General features: G+C 55.3%; 3 protein-coding genes and 1 non-coding gene across 35 annotated transcripts in view; 1 reads left to right on the top strand and 3 right to left on the bottom strand.

Moving 5' to 3' along the window:
- The window catches only part of CNTROB (centrobin, centriole duplication and spindle assembly protein), a 34,305-nt gene extending 31,010 nt beyond the window's left edge, over positions 1-3,295 (bottom strand). For 3 of the 13 annotated variants that reach the window (XR_003128313.3, XM_049110182.1, XM_025428467.3), the window contains exon 1: positions 1,788-1,903. Coding sequence is in view for 10 of the 13 variants with exons in the window: in XM_049110182.1 (XP_048966139.1) it covers positions 1,788-1,888 (101 nt within the window). In the remaining 3 variants the exon portion in view is untranslated. Of the gene's footprint in view, positions 1-1,787; positions 1,907-3,163 lie in introns of those variants that run through there. The other 10 variants (XR_003128314.3, XM_035716340.2, XM_025428466.2 and 7 more) reach the window with 7 other exon arrangements.
- Positions 3,296-9,041: 5,746 nt separating this feature from the next.
- RNF227 (ring finger protein 227) lies at positions 9,042-11,827 on the top strand. Its single transcript, XM_025428480.3, has 2 exons — positions 9,042-9,671; positions 10,207-11,827. The coding sequence occupies exons 1-2, from the start codon at positions 9,167-9,169 to the stop codon at positions 10,260-10,262; spliced, it is 561 nt and encodes a 186-aa protein (XP_025284265.1). The 5' UTR covers positions 9,042-9,166; the 3' UTR covers positions 10,263-11,827.
- A 525-nt stretch (positions 11,828-12,352) lies between these two features.
- Positions 12,353-23,731, bottom strand: part of CHD3 (chromodomain helicase DNA binding protein 3) — a 24,799-nt gene continuing 13,420 nt past the window's right edge. For 9 of the 20 annotated variants that reach the window (XM_025428485.3, XM_025428491.3, XM_025428489.3 and 6 more), the window contains exons 17-40: positions 23,586-23,707; positions 23,262-23,435; positions 23,013-23,154; positions 22,650-22,781; positions 21,974-22,091; positions 21,674-21,798; positions 21,285-21,516; positions 20,891-21,057; positions 20,295-20,472; positions 19,833-19,898; positions 19,287-19,372; positions 19,053-19,186; positions 18,397-18,541; positions 18,009-18,198; positions 17,808-17,926; positions 17,578-17,713; positions 17,363-17,464; positions 17,064-17,195; positions 16,530-16,638; positions 16,218-16,350; positions 15,729-15,970; positions 14,499-14,662; positions 14,120-14,246; positions 12,353-13,633 (exon numbers count right to left, since the gene is read on the bottom strand). In XM_025428485.3, the coding sequence (XP_025284270.1) occupies positions 13,393-13,633; positions 14,120-14,246; positions 14,499-14,662; positions 15,729-15,970; positions 16,218-16,350; positions 16,530-16,638; positions 17,064-17,195; positions 17,363-17,464; positions 17,578-17,713; positions 17,808-17,926; positions 18,009-18,198; positions 18,397-18,541; positions 19,053-19,186; positions 19,287-19,372; positions 19,833-19,898; positions 20,295-20,472; positions 20,891-21,057; positions 21,285-21,516; positions 21,674-21,798; positions 21,974-22,091; positions 22,650-22,781; positions 23,013-23,154; positions 23,262-23,435; positions 23,586-23,707 (3,516 nt within the window). In that variant the 3' untranslated portion in view covers positions 12,353-13,392. The other 11 variants (XM_025428495.3, XM_025428501.3, XM_035716316.2 and 8 more) reach the window with 9 other exon arrangements.
- Positions 18,762-18,902, bottom strand: LOC112647689 (small Cajal body-specific RNA 21). Its single transcript, XR_003128435.1, has one exon. It is a non-coding gene; the product is annotated as a small Cajal body-specific RNA 21 (non-coding RNA).

Here is a 23,731-nt window from a genome sequence, read left to right as displayed (position 1 = left end):
TAGCAGCTATGCAAGGTGATGAGAAGGGCTGAGCACAGACTGTGACAATCAGAGAACATTTTCAATAAAAAGAGGAAGAATCCAAGCTAAGCTTTGGAGGATGTGTGGGATTTTGCAGAGACTCAAGAGAAGGGGAAGGGCAAGGTGGATGGTTGGAACCAGACTAGACAATGCAGTGTCCTCCCCCCTACATTCATCTGTCCCTATGCCCTCATATTCTAACCCTTTGACACCCGGAAGAGAGCTTGGTGTGTAGTTGAGGTACAATTTACCAAATGAATGAAAAGTTTATAGGACTTCACCCCGAGTTCTGGGAACCCCTTATTTTGTCCAGGATGGGTCTGACAGCCCAATGGGTTCCTGGTGGATGGTCTGCTTTAAGAGAGAGGAAATGGGTTGAAGAGGTGGGGAGGAGGGGAAGTAACTGATATACCTTGGAGGGTCAGTGCTTCCTTGTCTTATTTCCAGGGCTGAAAGAACGCTAGGCAACATCCTCAAGAGCAAAGGATGGAGGTGAGACTGTGGTTGGAGGGGTCACTGGGGAAATAGTCATCCCGAATTCCTTTTCTTGCTTTTCCTTTTGTCTCTTTTTCCAGGAGGTCAAGCTATGTCATCACCACCAAGATTTTTTGGGGAGGACAGTAAGTGGCTGCCACACTCTATTTGGGGAGAGCTACAGAAAATGTGTGAAAGCACATGGGAGAGGTGTGGGGACAGCTGCCACCCCAGGCGTGTGTCCTGCCTGTGAGGACCCGTGCAATCCCAGCTCCTCGTGGCACCAGGCCAGCCCTGGTCCCCTATCTTTTCATTTTTCTGCAGGGCAGAAACGGAGCGAGGCCTGAGCCGCAAGCACATCATTGAGGGTGAGAGTTAGGGGCTAGGTACAGAAGCCAGAAGAGTTGGGAACACCCTCTGAACCTTTGCATTGGAGGCTTTGAAGAGGGAATCTGGGAGTTATGTGGCTGTGGCAAGGGGGCAATGTCTGAATTCTCAGCAAAGGGAATCTTAAGTATTGACCTTTCTCCCCCACCCCTGCCCCAGGCTTGCAAGGATCCCTGGACCGCCTCCAGCTGGGATACGTGGATATCGTCTTCGCAAACCGTTCAGACCCCAATAGTCCAATGGAGGGTAAAAGCAGCACCTCAACCCTGACCGTCCTTCAAAATGGCAGTTCCTCAAACATTCAGCAGGAAGCCAGCTCCTGCTCAGGAGGCCTCCCAGCCTCCACGGTGGAGGCTCAAGACCCCAGGTCTTGGACAGGGAGGGAGGTGAAGAGCAGATGCCCATCTCTCCGGTTACACAAAGATGCCTGGGGTCTTGGCATGGCCTGCAGAGGTCTACCGACCTGGTGCCCTGGATGCCAGGGGTGTCTGACAGGTTTGCTCTCTCTCTCCCATGTGCCTAGAGATTGTCCGAGCTATGACCTATGTCATTAACCAGGGCCTGGCCCTCTACTGGGGGACATCCCGATGGGGAGCTGCGGAAATCATGGTGAGTGTGCTGCCCCACATCCCCCTGCCCCACAACCAGTTTCTGCTTTTCACTCCAAAACCCACTCTACTGTGGGGGTAGGGAAGGGTGTGGAATAAAGTGGGAAAAGTGCTCTGAGCCCCCGCCCCCATCTCTTCCCCGCCCCCAAACTAGGAGGCCTACTCCATGGCCAGACAGTTCAATCTGATTCCTCCTGTGTGTGAGCAAGCTGAGCACCATCTGTTTCAGAGAGAGAAGGTGGAGATGCAGCTGCCAGAGCTCTACCACAAGATTGGTTCGTAGCCCCCATACCCTACCTTTCCTTTCGCCTATTGGTCACCTGGATCCCAATCTCCACAATCCAATTCATCTTAGGTGTTGGCTCAGTGACCTGGTCCCCTCTGTCCTGCGGCCTCATCACTAGCAAGTATGACGGGCAGGTCCCAGATACCTGCAGGGCCACCATCAAGGTGAGATTTGGGGGCTCAGGATGGCAGGAGGGGCTATCTGGGCAGCTCTCTCTCAGGGGGGAGTGCTGATTCTCCTTGGCCTGCAGGGCTACCAGTGGCTCAAGGACAAAGTACAGAGTGAGGGCAGCAAGAAGCAACAAGCCAAAGTCCTAGACCTTCTTCCCATTGCGCACCAGCTGGGCTGCACTGTGGCGCAGCTTGCTATTGGTGAGACACTGCCAGCCCCTGGACCCTGCGGGGATCCTCATCTCCTGCGGGGATACCCTTGGGTGTCCGATTTGACCCTAGGGAGGACTTCCTCAGTGGCACTTCTGAAAGTGTGGGTGCTTGGTGTTCCCATCAATTCCCTTTCTTCTCTCCTCTGGCCGCAGCATGGTGTCTCCGCAGCGAGGGTGTCAGCTCGGTCTTGCTGGGGGTGTCAAGTGCAGAGCAGCTGCTAGAACACCTGGGGGCCCTGCAGGTGAGCTAAGGACTGAGAGGCAGAGCCCATCCCGGTCCCCTTCCCCATCAGTCAGGGCCTCGCTGTCCAACCGGCATGGCCTTGGGACCTTCAACCACTACGTCCCAAGGAGGAGAGGTCCCGGGGGCGACAAGGCTAGACTCTGTTCCAGTCCCCCACTTCCCCACCCCCACCTCCGACCCCGCTGCGCTGCTCCGGGGCCCTGGAACCCCACGTCCTGTTTAGGAGAGCCAGCCTGTGCCGCTCTCTTCTCCAGGTGCTGAGCCAGCTGACGCCGCAGACGGTGATGGAGATAGATGGGCTCTTGGGGAACAAACCGCATACCAAGAAATAGTCCGTCGGGGGGCGCAGGCACCCGCAGCGGGGCCGCCTCACTCGCCCAGTGCGCTTTCCCGCGGCCACCCCGCCTCCCGCCGCGTCCCCCCTCTGCCCCGCGGCCAGGGAGGCTCCACCCCTAACGAGTCCCGGCTTCCAGTAGCGATGCGCATGAACAAAGCCATATCCTCCCGCAGTGGGGCTCGAGAGGAAAAGTAGTGCGCCGCCTCCCAACCCCCTCCTCCGCTGCGCTCCTCCAGGCCTTCCTGCTAATCCCAGGCATGAGCTTCCGGGCTGTCCCCTCTCTGCCCTTTGGTCTCGTTTCCTTCTCCCTTCCCCTAATCGCTGAGGCCCGGGGGGGTGGGGGGGGTGGGGTGGGGGGGGGTGGGGGTAAAAAAAGAAAACAAACCACAAAAAACAGGGCAGATACAGGAAACATGCACATTACCTCAAAAGTGGCCCTAGAGATGTCATCAAGGGGTGATAATCTAATAAGAAGTGAGTTGCGACGTCATCTGGGACCAAGGAGCCGGGGCTCTAGCGTTATTCTGTACAAAGGCAGCCAGGCTGGTCCTGGCAGGAAGTAAATGACAGTTTTGAGGGACCCTGCCTCCCCGTAGAAGAAGGTGAAGGGGAGCTTGAAAGTAGCACTAGTATCAGTCAATACTTTGTTCTTGCCGAGAGGGGACATGGGGGGAAATGCAGTGACACAGCACTGAGGCAGGTAGAGTGGTTCTTGGGGTGGCCTTGGGGAAAGAGTTGGGCTGTGCTTTGCAGGACATGGTGACAGCCTTTGAGGGCAGGGCAGAGACCTGGGGCTGGCATAAAAATGCCAGCCTGGAGCAGGATTTCCTACCTAGCAGTGGAGGACTGCAGTTTTCCTCCTGGCAATAATCTTTTAAAGCAATAATGCTGGCCCCTCTTCTGTAAGACTTCCCAGGGAATAAAAAATAAAAATAAAAATATGTAAATAAAAATCTCAGCTTGATCCTCAATAACGTGTCTGAAATTGTGGGGTTGGGAGGTTAGCACCTCGGTCTTGGATAGCTGGACCTCGGCTAGCTCCCTGCCATTAGAAAGCTCCAGTACTTGCTTTCTCTCCACTGACCAAGGCACCGTGTTACCCATCACTGCCCTCACGGAGGACCCAGGCCCCAAGGGCCACAGGCCTTAGAGGCCAGAGATCTGGCTCCATTGTTTGGTTGCTCTTCCCTCTGACAACTTTGCCTTTTTTTTTTTTTAATTTTATTTATTTATTCATGAGAGACACAGAGAGAGGCAGAGACATAGACAGAGGAAGAAGCAGGCTCCCTGCAGGGAGCCTGATGTGGGACTTGATCCTGGGCCCAGGATTATGTCCTGAGCCAAAGGCAGATGCTCAACTGGCTGAGCCACCCCCCCCACCCCGCCTTTTTTTTTTTTTTTTTTTTTAAGATTTTATCTACTTACTCATAAGAGACACAGAAAGGGAGGCAGAGACACAGGCAGAGGGAGAAGCAGGCTCCCTACCAGGAGCCAGATGCAGGACTTGATCCCAGGACCCCGGGATCACACCCCTGAGCTAAAGGCAGATGCTCAACCACAGAGCCACCCAGGTACCTGCCTTTGTTTTGTTTAGTTATATGGGTCACACTTTTTGGCCCATACTTCTCAGTTCCCTTTTCCAGATACCCACACAGACGCCAGGGAACTCTTGGGATGGTCGTCTTGTGTGGCTGAGTGGGAGGGGCCATTCTGAAGTTGAAGCCTTGGGATTTGGTGAAGGAGACATAAGCTGAAAACTGGTCTGTGGCTGAGATGATCCAGAGGGAGGGAGGGAGGGGAAGGAAAACGTGAGACCAGTGAAAGATGGGCTGTGAGAGTGGCAGAAAAGCAGACTCCAGCGGGGTTATATCAAGATACCACCCCTTAATCTTCCCTAAAGGACTCTGATTTCCCTGGGACACAGAGTGGGTGGAAAGTTACAAGCTTTAAGGATCGAGACACGGGAGGATGCGCTCTGCCTTCCTTAAAATACAACCTTTCCATCTCCCTTCCACCCGTCCTCACCCTTCCTTGATCCTGAAGCTGGGAGAGCAGCCTAAAACCAATTTCCAAAAGGAGAAAAGTCAGCAGTCTGACATTTGCTGGCTGGCAACCAACTGGATCAACTAATGATACTTCCATCCACTCCTAACATCTCCCACTCGTTTTGGAAGACTGTGGAGGAAACGAGGTAAATGTGTGACTAAACTATGATTAGTTATTCTGTAACAAGCATACAAAAATTCATAAATTCAAAATAGTATTCCCTTTAAATGGTTACCTTGGAGGAATATTCTTTTAATAGATATTTCTCCTCCCAACCTCGCTCATTAAAAAAAAAGTCCTCTAAGAAATTACCTTCAGAGGCTGTTTGTAGAGCCTTGGTAAGAACCTTCCTTTATAGTCACACCTCATTTAACGTATTTATCACCCATCTTGTTCATTAACTTAACAAGTATTTATTTACTGAGTCCTACTGTGGTATGGCACAGAGACACAGTGGTGAACAAAATCAGACTCAGAACAACCTTTGTGGAGTTTACAGATGGGAGAGACGAATAACATCGAGCAAACACATTTACATTGTCCAAAGTCCAGAAGCAAGCATGTGCTGCTTGCTACCAGTCTACAGTGGCATCTGACATGGCCAGGCTGCACACTGTGGTGACGGATCAGCAGGTGTTAATAAGGTGAAAACAAGACGGTGAGGGGAAGAGTGCACTTGGAAGTTTTGTGGCAGAAGGGAACACTCACCAAAAGTCTCCAGAGCTAGAGGGTCTAAGGAGAGCATAGAAGCAGAATGGGAGATGTGGGTAATTCAGAACATACAGGACCTTATAGGGCAGTTTGGGATATTCTCTTTATCCTAAGGGCAACAGGAAACCTATATTAGTTATTCAGTGATACCTACAAACCACCCTGGAAATTTAGTGGCTCAAAACAACTTTTTAAAACTTTAGTTTTTCTGTATTGTCCTGTGGTTTGGCCAGTTCCTCTGCTCTTTTCACCTGGGCTAAATCATGTGGCTGGACTAAGCTGGCAGGTCAGTCGAGTGGGAAAGTCAGATGGCCTCACTGTACATCTGGCCATAGGCTGGGACTCCTCAGTTCTCCATGTAGCCCTGTGTGCTGGTAAATTCCCTTACATAATAGACTCAGGGCAGTGATCCAAAGGAATGAAGGCAGAAGCTGCAAGGTCCCTGAAGGACCATGCCCCAGAACTCATACGACATCACCTCTGCCACGTTCTGTTAGTCACAGGAAGTCACAAGGCAAGCCCAGATTCAAGGATAGGGAAACACGTGGAGGCTGAGAAAAATTAAGGCCATTCCACCTCAAGTTTAGCATTAGCACAAGTACAGCCATCTTAGGTCCCTGGGAATAAGAGCTGAACTTTACAGGAAAGACTGCAGATTGTCCTAGGCAGGGAATCCCATATCGGAAAGACAATAAAGCTCAGAATGCCCTCGGCAGAGAATCCTATATCAGATCTTAAGAAACTCCCCCACCCTTTCCCCCATATTGGAATGGAAAAAATTCCTCCACTCCTTCTGAAGATCCCCTAGACCAGCCCATGCTGCAACCCGCTTCGGGGTCCAAGTCTCTGCTCTGCTGTGTGGAGTATACTTGGACCCAAGCTCGAGCTTGTAAATAAATCCTCATGTACTTGCATCGGCGTTGGCTCCTTGGTTTCTCGGATTCGCAATTTTGAGCACAACAAACAGACCCCAATTCTTGACGGAAGAAGCAGCAAAGTTGCATGGCATAGGAATTTGGGTCTACTAAACTATCACTACATTAAAAGATTTTATTTTATTATTTTTTTAATTTATTTTTTATTGGTGTTCAATTTGCCAACATATAGAATAACACCCAGTGCTCATCCCATCAAGTGCCCCCCTCAGTGCCCGTCACCCAGTCACCCCCACCCACTGCCCACCTCCCTTTCTACCACCCCTAGTTTGTTTCCCAGAGTTAGGAGTCTCTCATGTTCTGTTTCCGTTTCTGATATTTCCCACTCATTTTTTCTCCTTTCCCCTTTATTCCCTTTCACTATTTTTTATATTCCCCAAGATTAAAAGATTTTAAATAGGAATGGAAGTGGTGTGTGGTAGAAGCTGGTCGGGCTTGAGATCTGGAAAGATCATTGGGAGCAGTGTAGAATGAAGCCAGCAGAAGGCCAGAATGGCCATGGACAGACTGGTGAAGAGGGTCCTACCAGGGTCTAAGCAAGAGATGATGGCAGCCTAGATTGGGATGGTGTACTGGAGGTGAAGAAGAGTAGGTGGAGCAGGGAAACATTTAGGAGGCAAGATGAACGGGGCTTGCTGAGAAGTCAGTAAGGAAGGTGACAGTGTGGGGGGTTGGTGATCAAAGATGACTTCAGTTTCTGGAGCTGGGTAGATAGTGAAAGAGGTGGGAAATGCTGGAAGAGGTGCCAACTTGGGACAAGGAGACCATCACTTTGGGTTCCTGAAGACGACAAGAAACGAAGGTCTGGAGCTCAGAGAGGCTTTGGCTGTCAAACACTTTGGGAACATCTATATAATCACATCTACCCTAAAAGTTTAAGATGTAATAATCAACCAAAGATATTAGAAGATGTGAGGACAGGGTACCTGGATGGCTCAGTTGGTTAAGCATCAGGTCATGGTCTCATAGTCTCAGGGTCACAGGGTGGTGGGATCAAGCCCTGTGTCAGGCTTCCTGACCCATGGGGAGTCTGCTTCTTCCCTCTTCCTCTGCTCTCACCCTGCTCATTCTCTCTCTGTGTCTCAAATTTAAAACCTATAAATACATAAAGATGTGAAGAGACCTCTGAACAGCATTCCAAAGTTCCCAAAAAGTTTTGAGTTATGACAGCATCGCTGGCATACGTAGATAGCTTCCCTCATGTGACCATGAAGACAATGCAACTCAGAAGTTCTGAACTATTCGCTTTCAAACAATGGTATGCCTCCTTGCAAAAGATTATCCTCTAGGGTCGTAACAATCTAGTTAAAAAACAAAATCAGGGATCCCTGGGTGGCGCAGCGGTTTGGCGCCTGCCTTTGGCCTGGGGCGCGATCCTGGAGATCTGGGATCGAATCCCATGTCGGGCTCCCGGTGCATGGAGCCTGCTTCTCCCTCTGCCTGCGTCTCTGCCTCTCTCTCTCTGTGACCATCATAAATAAATAAAAAAACAAAACCTATAACAAAATGAGAAAATTCTTTAAAAAAAAAAATCAGCTCTGTGCTGCCTGTTAAAAGCCAGCAATGCCATGCTTGTAGAGAAGCCCACCCTGTACTGACCAAAAGACACAGGTACGAAGAAGTGAACACAATATAGGCTGGGGACACAATAAAAACAGCAAACACATGGTGCTAGCTGGTGTAGGCCAGGCTCCATTCTGAGTACCTTGTCTCATATAAGCTCATTCGATCCTGTTATTATCCACATTGTATAGACGAGGAAACCAACTAGCCCAGAGAAGTTAGGTAACTTGCTCAGGGTGTCACAACTCCTGAGTGCTGGAAGGCTAGGATTTGAACTCCAGCCAGCTGCCATAGAGTCTGCCCTACAGCCTCCCACCACAGAACCATGCCTACAGGTCCAGGAAAGGAGGATGAGGAGCCAGCTGGAGATAGGTGTGGTACCACAAGGGCATGTGGGCTGTGTTACGTCCTGTTTACCTGTGGGGGAAGTCAGACCCCTGAGTCAGAGCTCCAGCTGGGCTGCTTTGCTGAAACCATCAGGGTGTGTGGGTGTCCGGGCCTGGCTTCTCCGGAAGGAAAGGATTCCCAGCATTCTTGGGAGGAGGGCCACCTATGGTCCTGGCATCCAAGTGCCTCCACAGGCTCAGAGGTCAGGTGAGATGTGAAGTTTGGGAATGAATTCAGGAAGCTAGCCTCAAGAAAACGCAGGGAGGGCGCATGTAATATAGCAAGCAGTGGGCTGCAGCGGTGCCGATGTCCAGGGGCCCACCAAAGCTTGGGCAGCCTGGACAGACCCTTCCGCCTTAGGCAGTGTGTCTGGGTGGGGCTGTGATGAAGCGTAGGCCTCCGAACCAACAGGCCAGGTGGGCTGCAGGCGGCCAGGGCTGGGGCGCTGCGGCAGGAGGCTGGAGACTTGCACACAGGCTCCAGGAGCACCGGCTCGCGGCTGGGGGACGACGAGGGAAGGCGTGGAGGGCGCGAGGGGCCGCGCGGGGCCGTGCACTACCCCGGATGCCTACTCCGCTCCGTGAGCTCTGGCGTCGGGGGCATCCCAGGCCTCGGGCCTCCACGCCCCCACGCGTGCCTCGGCGGGGAGCGGCGCGACGGCGTGACTCCTCGAGGGGCGGGCTCTCGCTCTTAAAAGGGGCCCGAGGCAGCGGCGCCCGCCCCAAGAGCCGACCCAGCCGCGGGGCGAGCGGCCCGTCCCGTCCAGCGAGTGCGCGCCGGGCACCATGCAGCTCTTGGTGAGGGTGCCGTCCGTCCCGGAGCGGGGCGAGCTGGACTGCAGCATCTGCTACCGGCCCTTCAACCTCGCGGGCCGCGCGCCCCGCCGCCTACCCGGGACAGCGCGCGCCCGCTGCGGCCACACGCTCTGCACCGCGTGCTTGCGGGAGCTGGCGGCGCGCGGCGACGGCGGCGGGGCGGCCGCGCGCGTGGTGCGCCTGCGCCGCGTCGTCACGTGCCCCTTCTGCCGCGCGCCAACGCCGCTCCCGCGCGGCGGGGTCACGGAGGTCTCCGTGGACCGGGACTTGTGGTCGCGGCTGGAGGAGAGCGCGCGGGCCGAGCGCAAGCAGGATGAGGCGGGCGGCCCGGTGCCGGGAGGCGGCGACGCCCACGACGGAGACGAGAGCGAGGAGGAGGCCGGACCCAAGACCGCGGGCTGGCGCGCGTTGCGGCGGCTGTGGGAGCGGGTGCTGGCGCCTGCGCGCCGCTGGCGGCGGCCGCTGCCTAGCAACGGTGAGGGGCCCGGGCCGCGGGGCCTGAAGGCGGGAGGGCAAGGCGGGCCGCCGGGGGACTTTGGGAGGCCGGGGCACCCGGGATCGCCAGGGGAGGCTTCCGGGATCGGAGTGTGGGGGGATGCCTGGGATCGCCGTGGGGAGGCCTTGGGGTCGGGGTGTAGGGGAGCGCCCGGGATCGCCAGAGGAGGCCGTGGGGTGTGTGTGTGTGGGCGCCCTAGGTCGGCAGGGGAGGCTGCGGGGACCGGGGCGGGGGGGGTGCGTGGAGCACTCGAGGAAGCTTTCGGGGTAGGAGTGCAGGGGGCGGGGTGGGGGGGAGGAGAAGGCTGTGGGGACCGGGTGCGTGGGAAGCGACCCGGAATGCTTTTGGGGTCGAGGTGCAGGGGGGCGCTTGGGGGTCGCCGGGGGAGGCCGTGGGGTGTGTGTGCCTGGTTTTGCCGGGGCAGGCAGCGAGGGGCGCGGTTGGGATGGGAGCGCCCCGGATCGCCAGCGCTGCCCCATGCCCCGCCGACACTGACCCTCCCTCTCTCCCCCAGTGCTGTACTGTCCGGAGATGAAGGACCTGGCCCGCATGAGCCGCTGCACGCTGTGACCACGGAGCCCGGTGGGCGCTGCATTCTCGGGGCGTGCTGGAGTGCAGGGGTGATGACAAAGCCACCCAGCGCCCATCCGGGGAATGGCGCTGCTGCAGGAGTTGAACCTAGGGCAGGAGGGGCCACCCTAGCCAATGGCCCCCTCCCGTGTACCGGCTGGACCAGCCTCGCCAGTCTTGTGTCTTCAGGGGGAGAGGCCCGGAGATGGTGGAGATGGGTCCTCATTCCCGTGAGAAGGACAGAGTGTGTCCCTAGCTGTGACTCTGGCTTTTGTCCAGGGCAGCTCTGGGCAGTGGGAACAAAGGCCTCTTCTAGCAATTCTGTTAGTGGTTTGAAATTTTTTTAAAGATAGAACATGAGAAGAGGCTGATTTTTGTGTCATGTTAATGTCACTTCTGTGGCAGGTTAGAGAACTGAGAAAAAATTTTTTTCCAGTGCTGGTATGCCTGTCTCCCCAGACCTAGTAGTGTGTTCCTAAAATTATTGAGATGCCTCTGTGCCTCGCTTCATTTCACAATCTCCCTTCAACCTGTGAGGGCAGGTATCACAAGGTCCAGAGGGCATTCATCTGAAGCACCTAATTAGGGCCTATCAGGGATAGGAAAGCCATTTGGTATCACATTTTAATCTTTTGATATTATCTATATAATCACAGGGAAAGCATTGTTATTATGGAAAAAGATGCGTATCATACAGATTTTTTTTCTTTTTTTTAGAGTGAGCACAGGGGCAGGTACAGAGAGAAAGTGAGAGGAGCTCAGGCAGGCTCTCTGCTGAGCTGGAGCCGGACTCAGAGCTTAATGTCACAACCCTGAGATCATGACCTAAGCTGAAACCAAGAGTCGAAAGCTTGACCCACTCAGCCACCTTCCACCCAGGTACCTGTCATCCTCCAATTTTAAATTTGTGCTCCTTACTTGGACATCTCCTACTGTAATGCCATGGATTCTATTTTAAAATCCTATAAACATCTCAATGTAGTTATAGTTTTAGTCTAGGAGCCGCAGCAGCATCACTGCAATTATAAGATCTCAGGATCCCACTTCAGACTCCTCTGAGTTTTCACAAGAATCCCAGGTGATCTGTGTGCACATAAACATTTAAGCATCACTGATTCAGGTCCTGGACTTGCTGGGATGTCACCTTCTGTGGGTAGTATATTTAACACTAGTTGGTATAAAGGATATAAACTCTATTGGAAGTTGTAAAGGACGTTCTGTTGCTAAAGAAATCTGTATGTATGTGTGGCTTATTTATTGTGTGACCTTTTCCTGAATTACAAATATGAATTTATGAAATATAAACCTCAATTTTTATAACCATATTTTGGTATTTTTCCTGTGTTTTGTCTCAACATCGATGTTCCCTCTTTGGGGAGAACTTTCTCAGTATTCCAGAGTGTGGCCCCTTCCCTCACAGGTCCTGTTACAGAATGAATGCCTTGTTTTATAACCCAATAGCATGTGTTTTGTGGGCAGAAGCTCCATGATCTCCGGGACAAATGGTAGTGTTTCACATGTAGTATGTACTTAATAAACTTTTGTTGGATTTAGCTTTTTTGATACACTAGCCCCTAAACTAAGTGTCTGGTCCGAACCCTTGAGAAGCTCTGGTAGTGAACATCACGTGTCAAGGAAGTGTCTAGCAGCTCACATCTTGGGCAAGTGTGAGCCCCCAACTCTACAAAAAACCAGCACGCTACTTGGAACCGAACCTGTGGAGCTGTACTGACCTCTACTGACTCTTGGGGGAACTAGGCAACTTGGTGGAGGAAAAGATGATCAGACAAGGCCAAAAGGGAGGCAGCTAAGAATCCTGCCAGGCACCCTCCCCCTTTTTACCTCTGCCTGGTGAGCCCCACCATGTTTCTGATCTCAGCCCTGGTGACTGGGTATCCTGCTGCTCCCTCCAACTCTACACTGAGTTTTTCACATTGGGGTTTGATGATCCAAGAAAAAAAACAGTAAGTCACAAGATTAAAAAAGAGAGATGGGTAAGGTGGAACGGCAGAAAGCAATACCCTTTCTTTCCTTATCCCCCCCACCACCAAGAACTACCCCCCCCCCCAAAAAAAATAACAGAGCACACAGAAAGGAAAGTATAATTTATATGTACAACCAATACACCTGATACAGAAGAGGGAATTGGGACAGCCCAGGAGTGGGTGCCAAGAGACCGGGAAAGGGGCAGCGGAGGGGAAGTGGGGGGTTCGCCATGCAAACTGCCACTCTCCCCAGCCCCTCCTGGGGAGGAGGACGTGCCCACGTCTCCCCAGCCTGCCCTCCACTACTTTGTTCTGGTCCCAAAGGCAAGGGAGTCCCCCAGCTAGGCCTCCCTGCCTGGTCCATTCAAAATTCAGTCAGTATCTAGGCCTTGGCGGGGAGGGAGGCGGGGGTAGGGTAGAAGTGCTCCCAGAACCTGAGCCCCAGAGCTGGGGTTCCCCCACATCTGGCCTGTACGTTTTCTCCCACCCTTTCTAGGTTACCCGGTCCCTAGAACAGATTGAGGAGCTCCTCTTTGGCTTGAGGGAGTATCACCCAACCATCACTCTCTTGGGGGCGGGGTGGTGGTGGTGGTGGTCCTTGGTCCCTAGGGAGAGGGAAGAGTCCCAACACAAGATGCCGGTACGCAGGAGGTAACTGAGCCAGTGAATGGCGCCTTTATTCGGAGGCTGAACAGCAACCGACTCCCTCCCTTATAACTGCTCCTCCCTCCTTTTGGGAAGAGGTAAGGGGAAGGAAACATGCAGCCACCCCTCTTCTTCCCTTCCTCCCTCTCTGAAGTCCCCCCTCCTCTCTTCAAAGCTCTTTGCCCCAAGTTCCTAAGGTCCAGGCCAGGCTAATCCCCCAGGGCTGTAGATGGAGCTCAGCTGTAGATGGAGCTCGTATTGCAGGAGTAGAGACCGGGGGAGGCTCCACCGCTTTCCTCCCTCCACAACCACTTACTGGGAAGCTGTGTGTGTTTGGTGTGGGGGATAAAGATACTTGGAAGACCCTGCTCACCACCCCCCACCCAGACCTCTTCTCACCAGCACAGGCTTCAAAGCGTGGTGGGAAAGGTGCACGGGAGTGGAGAGAGACAAGGGGCCCTTCCCGAAAAGAGGAGTTGTAGAGAGGGGCAGAGGGGCTCCTAGCCCAGAGGTGGCCCATGGGGTGGGGAAGGTGGAGGATTGGCAGCAGGTCCCAGAGCCTGAGCTGGAGGTCGACCTCGGGCACGGGGTCTGGGCGATGGGCAGGCCTGGGATCCAGTCAGTCGTCTATACAGATCACCTCCCCGGCTCGGGGCTCCTTCCGATCCAGCCCGTCTGACACCAATGCCCCCACCATTTCCTTCTCCTTCTTCACCAGCACTGGAGGGCCGTTGGTGGCGGCTGTTAGGGAAGGGAGTAAGGAAGTGAATCCCTGACTCACTCCTAAACATCACCTCCTGTGCATAGCGTAGTACTGCTAGGTTGTCTCCTGCCACTTTTCCGTTCCCGGGGTAGCAGGAGTGGGAAGACCAGGATGAACCCCTCTCCCTGAGGGTCCCCCTGTGCCTGTGATAGACCCCACGTGCCAACTCTCACCATACCCCCCTCCTGATCTCATATTCTCTTTCCTGGGGCAACCCAGACGGAGGAGGCTTAGGAAAAAGGTACCAGCCATACAGCCACTGACACCCTTGGGGCATTTTGGATGATGAGAATGGTAGAGAAGTCAAGGCTGCGAAGAACAAAGCCCAGAACAACTCTGTTCCCTAGAACCGTGGATGCTTATAAGGAAGTGACATAGGCTGGAAAGATAAAGGGTGGCTGAGCGGGGCTGAAGCTTGGAAAAGAGAGCTGGGAAAGGCAGAGAGTGGGAAGTCATCACCTGACCTGTGATGAAGGACCCGGCAGGCATCTGGCTGTAGTTGGCGCCTGCGGCGGCCAGGGCCCCGACGGGTGCGGCGCTGAAGGCCGCCCCGTATCCCGGAGGTGTAGCGTAGGGCCCCGGGGGAAAGGCCTGGAAGAGAGAAGAGAGGAGGCCCACATCAGAGGCTCCAGAGTCTGTGAGAGGAAGAAACTTAGGGGAAACTGGGGCCAGGCTCCAGAACTACCACGACTGTAATGTACAGGCAGGGACACTGGATGGTAAGGAGTGTGTCGGAGCAAGTCTCCACACTAAGGTGCTGGGAATGTGTGTGGGCGTGCACATGCATGTGTGTATAGAAGGAGGACTTTCAGGGACAACTAGAGTTAGGGGGAGGAGGGTTACCGGTGTGGGGTGAGGCTCCGTGCCCTTGCTGGCCAGCCGGCTGAGAATGCTGCGCTCGGACATCTGAAGGCGGGCTGCGATGGGGGGGATTCGGGACAGCGTGGCTGGCAGGCGGGTCACGTCCGCCTTCATGTCGCTCAGCAACTCCTCCAGCTGGTTCAGAACTGGGGCCCGGGCCACAGAGAAAGAAGGGCAAGAGAAAGACAGGGAAAAGGAGAGATGGAGCCAGGAAAAGAAAAGGAGTCAGATGGACAGACACAGTCAGAAAAGGAGAGAGAGAGAGAAAAAGAGAGAGAGAGGAGAGAGAGGAGCACACAGATGTCAAAGAACCAGAGGCCAAGAAAATGCCAGAAGGAGGCAGAAAGAGTGACTCGGGGCAGAGGGGGGAGAAAGAAGAGGCAGGTGAAGAGGCAGAGACCAGATGAGCAAAGGATAAACAGAGAAAGAGGACAGGACAGGACACGGGAGGCGGGGGGGACATTGGGAGACATGGGGCGGGGAGTTGTCAGAACATCCCATATTGCCAGAGTGACGTTTAGGGGGTGGGGATGATGGGGAGGAAATAGGAGATGTGGGAGGAGGTAAGTGGTGTCAAAGATTCCAGGAGTCAGGGTTTTAATATGTGAGGGGGAGGGAGGTTAGATGGTCAGCATCACAGATTCAGGGAATTAGAACAGGAATCAAAGGGGCCGGGAGTCAAGTCACTAGTCAGACAGGATTAGGTCATTAGAGGGCTCTGGAGATCAATCTATCATCATCAGGATAAGAGGGTTTGGGAGGAAGGGTTGGGGATCACAGGGAAGTTTCAGGGGGTAGGGTCACAGGGGTGAGATGGGGGGTAGTTTCTGCCTGGTGGGGCAAGTGAGATGGGGGGATGTGATTTGCAGGATGGGGGTAAGGATCTAGGAGGGGTCTATACACAGGCCACGGCCCCGGAGAGGGTGCTACTAGCAGTATGGCAGGCGTGTGGGTCAACGAAGTTCCGCCCTGTGGAGGGGACGTGGCACAGTCTCACGGAGTCTGGGGAAGGCGGGGGGGAAGGTCCCTCTACCGGGCACTGGCATGAACACTCTTAGGTACAGACAAGGGCAGCCTTGCACAAACCCAAGAGGCTAAAAACCACGGGGTGGCCGGGTGGGTTGGGTTGGGGTGGGGTCAGAGGGGGGTGGTTCAGAGGGAAAGGGGTCAGAAGGGTGGGAAGATTTTGAGGGGTGCGGGGTGAAGACTTACGCAGCGTTGTGGGCCCTCCCCCGCGCGGGGCCGCCGCGGCCCTTACCCTTGTGCAGGACGGCGTTGGCCGGCTTGTTCCCCGCCAGCGACTCCTTGGAGAGGTGCTGGTGGCTCTCGGCCAGGCATTCGGCCTCGGCGAAGCGGGCGTGGAGGGCCATGGCGGGGTGCGCCGGCTCTTGCGATAGGTTCAGGTAGGCCGCCCGCCGAAGCTGCTCCTCGATCACCAGCGCCTGCTCCAGGAGCTGAGGGCACGGGGGTGGGGGTGAGTGCGGGCATCTGCCAGCCGTGGGGGCCCAAGACCCATACTGCCCTCCCTGCCCGCCCATCCTAAGGGTGGACCTAGCACAGACCTCAACCTACACCATCCCAGACACAGGGTACACCCCGCTCTTGGCCTCAGGCACCTTCCCTCCATTCCAACCACCCCTGGTCCCACCTCTGACCCAAGCTCTCCACCTCAACGCTGTTCCTCCTCTCTCTGATCCCCACCTTGAATCTCCGGGCCAGGAACTTATTTTTCATCTCCAGAAAGTTCCCCTTATTGGCTTCAGTTTTAAATGGCTCATTGATAATGGCAAACTGAGCATCATTCTGGATGTCCTGCCACCGTGCATAGCCATGGCTGCGACGCAGGAAGGAAACGTCAAGGAATTTAATAGGAGAATTTTACACTGTGCCATAAACACTTCCTCCTGACTCGATCTCCCGAGTGAGGCACGACTCCCCCTTCCCTGGGTGTGGACTCATCCCCGTTCCAGGTTAAGAAAACCACTTCTTTCTTGTGTTTGTATCAAAGGATACAGGACAATCCCAGCCAGAAGCCAATAGTCATGTCTTCGGTGCCAGATCTCATTGAGTTTTCCTGAGGAAATAGCTGCCCGTTCCTCATTCTGCCACAGCGTGTGAAGCTCTGAAAAGCGGACCACAGGGGGAGGGCTGTCAGGAGTTTGGGAACCACTGCCAGCTCAACAGATGGGCAGAGATGAGGGACCTGAACAGTGGGAGAGGACCAAGGACTCTTTAGGAGAAAAGGGAAAGGTTAGGTTCAGGGTGAGGAGCAAAGTGGTTACAAATAAGGTTCTAGCTCGAACTAGGAATAAAGGGGGGATAAAAGACGCTCTGGAGGTAGGGGTGCGGCCATGGAGGCCTGCAGGCCGGGGAGGGATTGGAGGCAACACAGCAGGCGGTGCTCCAAGGGCAGCTACTTGGATGGAAGGCAGCAGAAGGCCTCAGGCAGAGCAAGAAGACTCAGGAGGGGGAGCACACCTCAAGTGAGGAGCCCACCTCAAGTGAGGAGCCCAGGGGGGCGAGCACAGCCCAGCAAGGGGCCCCCACCTGTGAAGCCTCCATCTGCGATATTGAACATGAACCGAGGCTTCTCTGCCTTCTCCTCGCGCCGCCCATTGGGCCGTGGCTCGTCCCGGGGAGGGCCAGGTCGCAGCTCCCGGTCCCCTTTCACATCTTCTGCTAGGACAGACGAGGCAGAGCTCACATCTGCCACCAGCCTCTGCCCACCCCGAAGACTACCCTGTACTGGACTGTCCCTCGAACAACTACCCCCCAGAACCCAGGCGTCTGCGCCCCCAGACTCCACCTCCCAATTCCCTCGGGGACCCAGTGCTTCCACCCATTACCTCGCTTGCCCAAATCCCCTGTTTCCCCCTCCGGCCTCTCCCTGTGCTCCTGTCCATCCAACGGCTTCTCCTCCCCCCTCTCTCCTGGCGTCGACTCTGTGGCTGTGGGAGGGGGTGGGGGACAGGAAGGGAGGATGTCACCCTCATCCCCTGACCCCAGAAGAGGGAAATGCTGGATCCTAAGCCCCTCATCGTCCCTAAGCCCATGCACCCACCTGACTTCTCTCTGTCCCCCCGGTACCCAGGCTCAGGCTCCATTTCTCCAGGCACTCCTGGCACCTCCTCCTCTAGAGAAATCTTCCTTGGCTCCAGCCGCTCCCCAAGTGATGGGGCTGGGCTAGGGGCATCGGCCTAGAAGATGACCGTGGAGTTAGGATGGGGCATAGGGATCCCAAGCACCCGGCCTTCACTCTCTCCCCTCCCAGGGAGTCAGGGAGCCACAAACCTCTGTCTCTATCTTCTCCCCAGTTCTGTTCTTCTCAGGCTTCTCCTCCTGGTTTTCCACTTCATCCTTTTCAAGAGGTGTCCTCGAGCCGTCTCCCTTCTCACTTGGAGCTGGAGTAGCTGCGGGGGAGGCAGAATGAGTAAGCAGAAAGACCCACCCTGACTCCTGTCTATGTTTGCAGGGCACTGACCCCAGCCCCACCTCTCCTGTCATCCTGCTCCTTGTTACCAGGTTTAGAAGTGCAAGGACTGTTGGTGGCAGAGGCCTCAGGGGTGGTGGGAGACGTTTTGGTAGGAGAGGAGGCTCTAGAGGAGCGCTTAGAGTCGGCACTGGGATCAGGCATCAGCTCAGGCATCGACCAGCGCCCATTGATGTGTTCAAACTCCTGTACCTGAGGGGGACAGGGGGGCATAAGGATGGGTCAGCTGCGGGCCCTGAGGGGGGCAGGTCGGCTGCAGGCAGTGGACATACAGGAAGCTCAGTCTTGTGTCCCCTCTCCCGCAAGCCTGATTCCAGAACTGAGCAGTGCTAGGCAGAGGGGGGACAGGGACTAGGTGGCCAGTCTGACGCAGGCCAGAGAGATGGATACCTTCTTCTTGACAAGAGACATGACTCCAATTCGGGTCAGCACTTGCTGGCGACTCAGGCCCTCCCGAGGAACGCCGTCAGCAAATGTTTCAGAGCCGTCTGCCCCGGGCTCACAGAGATGGCGCATGAACAGAGACACGTAGGCCCTGACAGGCATGGGGCAGAATACAGGTTAGGAGGGAGCACAGGGCCTACCGAAGCCCTCAACCCTTCAACTCCGCAGGTGCCTCCATGGCTCCTCCTAGGGATGAACCCTCCACATCCCCACTCCCACTTCAGCCCCCCCACTCCCCGCATCTCCAAGGCCCTCGGCTGCCAGGCCCCATCAGTCAGCACATCATCCTGTCCACTGGCTCCGGGCCGAGGAAATGTGAGGCCAGGACAGGTCCAGGGCAGGGCTCCTATCTCCAGCGCCTCTCCCGTAGTAGGGGGACCAGGCCTCTGTGCTCTAGGCTCGGCTGAGGGGACATGGGGCGCACTGAGCCCACGCCCCAGGAAACCAAGCCATGTGATGCCCCACAGTGCCATGTGGCCAGGAGCACGGTGATCAGTTGAGTAAGGTCACATCATGTGGTGGCCGAGCGAGCACAAGACAGGAAGACCCAAGGCTCCCTCCCATCCCCTCTGGCCAGCTGGGCCTGAGGCACCCACACTTACTTGAACTCCTTCTCTGTCTTTCCCCTCAGGTCCCGCACCAGCCACTGTGTGGTGAAGGCATCCTGTGGGGGCATCCCCCAGCGCATCACTGCATTGAGGAAGGCCTTCCGCTGCCGGGTGTTAAAGCCCAGCACCTGTGGAGTGGGGTGGGGGAGGGCATGAGCCATCAGTGTCCTGGGATCTCTCTGCTGGGCCCCCCCAGGGGACACACGGGGGCCTGAGCCCAGCTCCCACCTCGATATTGCCCCCGACTCGAGCCAGCAGCGGAGGCAGTGGTTTATCCTTCTCATTCCGGAGCTGCCTCTTTGACTGTCGACGCCCTGGGTTTGTGTGGGGGGGATTGGCCTGGTTAGTGGGGGGCCCCATCTCCCTCAACCCTCAGTCCTTCTCTGCACCCCACGCCCCCAGGAAGCAGAACCCGGGAAAGGCCTGGGTCACATCTGAGCCACTTCTAATTTTCTTTCAAGCACTTTCTGACCTAGCAACCGAGCAGATCTAGGAGAAGCCGGTCCCGTTAAAAGCACTAGTACCAAGACCAGCCCGTGAGGATGTAAAACATAAACTCTCGATTTTCCTCTAGGCAACTAAGCCTGTGTAATCCTACACTCCAAGTTTTAACAGTAGAGAAATTACGTATGTCTTGCACTTTTAGCTTATCTGTGACCTTTAGCTCATCTACACAAAAGCACTTGTCTGTAGAAAAGCAGATGAAACAGATGTCGTGAGGCGAATGGGAAGAGCTATAGCTCTTCCTCTGAAAATGAGAAAATCAGATGTCACCTTCTGGACGTTCATCAAAGTCTTCGTCTTCTTCCTCTGATCCCACTGAGTATTCGGACTGGTTATCTGTGGGGAGACGGCTCAATGGTCAGGGACAGCTCCTGCGCTAAGCCCACACAGGGGCCCTTCCTGCCTGGAGGCCTCCTGGGGATGCCGTCAGACTCCAGGGCCACATACCCTGCACAGGGCCCACTCGTCACTCACCTGGTCCCTGGGCACCTCCCGACCCCCACACATCTTGTGCCAAGTGAGGACCCTGGGTGTCCAGCGGGCCCCCCTCTGCAGCCACCAGCCGGCTGAAACCACCTGCGAGCCCCTCCAGCCTCCAGGCAGCTCCTTCCCCCTCAGCAGGAAAGGCCCTGACCCCTAGGCCTCCCTCTTTCCCTTGAAACGCCCTCCAGGCTCCAGGCTCCCTGTCAGCACTCCTGCCTTTCCTGATCCTCCCTCTTGGGCAGTCCTCACCTTGGTCCTCCTGAGCAGCATCGTTGTAGTTGACCTGTTTGCGAACCCGCTTGCCTTTGCCCAGGTTCCGGGCCAGGTCCTCCTGCTGCTGCTCATAGTGATGCCTCAAGAGCTTCTCCCAGTAGTCGGGGTCCACATTCTCCTCCTGCTTGATGATCTCCCGTTCGATCTCCTCAATCTGGAAGGCAGCACAACACATGCTGGCAACTTCCCTCTGCCACCCGGTGCTCTCACCACAACCAAATTCCAACTCCCCTGCTGCCCGGTCTCATCAAGGCTGCGTGAATATTCTGGATGTGGCCCATCTTCCTTGCCTCTTACCTGCAACGTGCTTCTCCTCTCTGCTCCCTGAATCTTCCCTGGAACCCTCCTCTAGCACCTTCCACATCCCTCCCACTCTGACTCCTAGGCACCTACTTAGGTTCTCCTTAAAGCCTGGTTTCACCTATCAGACCCTTACTGCCTTTTGTTGGGTGCTATAGTAAGAGATAGGGTCAAAAATGAGAACAAAGAGGGATCCTCGCCCCTCGAGGTCCAACAAAAGGACACTGTTCTGAGGTGGTCCAGGATAGAGCATCTGGTCCCCAGTCTCTCACCTTGTCTTCCTCCCGCACCACATACTGGGCCACCTTGAAGGAGCTAAGATACTCGTTCATGTTCTGCACGTCTGTGTCCTCTGTTGCATCCTGGTTCCGGTCCAACAGCCGAGCGATGGCCTCGTTGTCATAGTGAATAACACTGCTGTCCTCCTCCTTGTTCTCGCCTGGTGGAGATAGGGAATGAGAGGGGACTCTGAGTTCCAACCAGAATCTGGCGCAACTGGACAGAGGTCTGGGGGAGAAGGCCCTTCCCCAGGGAGTCCACGGACACGTGTTGGGGCTTCCAAACATCCACGCAAGAGAAGAGACCCCCTTTCCCCCGAGGGCCGCACGGGAAAGTTTTTATTCTGGAGCTTCTGAAAGAAGTGTGTCCAGGAGAGCAGGTTCTCACCCTCGTTTTCATCCTTGAACAGCTCCTCAGTGCCAAATTTGAGGATGTCATCCAGCTCCTGCTTGGACATGGAGCCCGCCTTGGAGCCTAGCCCAGGCCGTACCACCAGATGCGTCAGCATCATCTTCCTCTTGGCTACTTGCGTGATTCGCTCTTCCACGGATGCACGGGTCACAAACCGGTAAATCATCACCTTGTTGGCCTGGCCGATCCGATGAGCGCGGCTGAAGGCCTGCGGGGAAAAGGAAGAAGTGGGGATGGACCAGGGGACATGCGGCCCACGTGCTGGGGAAAGGAGGCTCTTCTACCCCCCGGAACACAACTCCCTCCACTGTGAACCCACGTCTCCCTGCTAATTGGTACACGGGCTTTCGGAGGTGAGCTCCCACCTGGATGTCGTTATGGGGATTCCAGTCAGAATCGAAGATGATGACCGTGTCAGCAGTGGCCAGATTGATGCCCAGGCCTCCAGCTCGGGTGGACAGCAGGAAGCAGAACTGCTGCGCCCCGGGAGCTAGGAGGGGACAAGATTATGCAATGGTTCTGTGCAGCTGGTACCAGACACCCTGACCGACAACCATGTCACCAACTCAGAAGCTAGGAGGCACATATCCTCCTGTACCAGGGGACCTAGCACAAGTGGCTCGGGCCTTGCACACCCAGCAGGGACCAGGGCCTCTCGTCCTCACCATTGAACCGATCGATAGCCTCCTGCCTCAGAGCGCCTGTGATGCCACCGTCGATGCGCTCATACTTGTACCCTTCGTAGTCTAGAAAGTCTTCTAGCAGGTCCAACATCTTGGTCATCTAGAGAGAGAGAACCACAGAGTTCTCTGGAATGACGAGGCAGTGGGACAGGCCCAGTCTGTACTGACCATCTATCTCACCACCGTCCTCAGATGCCATGCCTCCCCAGTGCTGCTCCCCCTCCTCACCCCACACTCTTATCACACTCGCTTGACTTAGGGTCACTTCTCCTAAAGCAGAGGTTCTCTTCTGAGACCTATGAGAATGTTTCAGGGACATCTCCAAATGCCCTGAAACTTTACGAAATTGTCTGTGTGGCTTTCCTCAGATTTCCAAGAGCTCTGAGCCCTCCTCTCTCTCCCGTGGTTAAGAAACAGGAAGGGTCCCACAGGCCACCCTCAGGCGACACGTGATTACACGTGGAGTGGCTCACCCTTGCCCTGCTGGCCATTTCCAAGAAGCTGGCCTGCAACCTCCCATGACTTTAACTAATAATGGGGGTCCGCCCGCCCAGAACCTCTCAAGACTGCCACCACTTGACCTCTCACACCACGGCAGCCACAGAAACAGGGAAGGGCCTGGCCCCAGGGGCGACACAAGGTGAGGGGTACAGGTCACCTGAGAGAAGATGAGGACTCTGTGTCCTTGCTCCTTCAGCTTGCGGAGCATCTTCTGCAGGAGCATTAGCTTGCCAGATGCCTTAATAAGTGCCCCACCTTCATAGGCCCCACTGGGGAGTTTGGGGGACTCCTGCAAAGAAGAGAGCAGAGAGGAGAGGGTCAGAGAATGCACCCCCATGTTTGGACCAAGCCCAGAAAGCCAGGAGCCGAAACCCAGCCTCCAGTCCTTTTAACTGCCCACTCGTCTGGGGGATCCCATGCCTAGACCCCTGCCCCCTGCCCAGCTCCATGCCTGCCTCGGCTCCTCCCACCCCCCATTTTCAGAGAGCAGCACAGCGGAAGCCCCCAGCTCATGCATCACCATAGCAGCCACGGGGAAGAGGTAGGGGTGGTTGCAGCACTTCTTAAGATCCATCATGATGTTGAGCAGCGACACTTGGTTCCCACCACCTCGCGAATTCAAGGCCTCAAAGTTCCGAGTCAGGATGTACTTGTAGTATTTCCTAAAGACCAGGGTGGGGGCGCAGAAGAGACAGAGAAAGGAAGTGGTGATGAGGCCACTGCACCCCCAACCAAGCCCCCAGTCCAGGTCACCCTGCTCTCATCTCACTTCTGCATGGGGCTCAGCTCCACCCGAACAATGAGCTCTGTCTTGGCTGGCATGTTCTTGAAGACATCAGCCTTGAGCCTCCGCAGCATGTGCGGCCCCAGCAAATCGTGCAGTTTCTTAATCTGGTCTTCTTTGGATATGTCGGCAAATTCCTCCAGGAAGCCTTCCAGGTTGCTGGCAGCCGGGAGGAGATAAGGAACTGAACAGGCTGTCGGGGTGTTTTTCCCCTGGCCTGGGGCTCCCTTCCTCACTTGGAGGAACCCTCTGCCCACTCAGGTTCTCAGCCCCTCCACCCTGCATCTCCCACCCTGGTGGGGCACTTACTTAAACCTCTCTGGGGTGAGGAAGTTCAGCAGATGGAAGAGCTCCTCCAGATTATTCTGCAACGGAGTCCCTGTCAGCAGCAACTTATGATCTATCTTGTAGCCATTAAGGACCCTGAAAAACTAGAAATTGGGGCAAAGAAAGGC

Source organism: Canis lupus, chromosome 5 (assembly GCF_003254725.2).
Source record: "Canis lupus dingo isolate Sandy chromosome 5, ASM325472v2, whole genome shotgun sequence".
NCBI classification, from domain to species: Eukaryota; Metazoa; Chordata; class Mammalia; order Carnivora; family Canidae; genus Canis; species Canis lupus.
Note: the sequence above shows the minus strand (reverse complement) of the source record. Positions and strands in the feature narration are given on the sequence as shown.

What these genes read in the sequence shown, in the direction of transcription:
- RNF227 (XM_025428480.3), top strand. Translation starts at nt 9,167, where the DNA reads ATGCAGCTCTTGGTGAGGGTGCCGTCCGTCCCGGAGCGGGGCGAGCTG. An exon ending in GCGGCCGCTGCCTAGCAACG is followed by an intron (nt 9,672 to 10,206) that starts GTGAGGGGCCCG and finishes TCTCTCCCCCAG; the next exon opens with TGCTGTACTGTCCGGAGATG.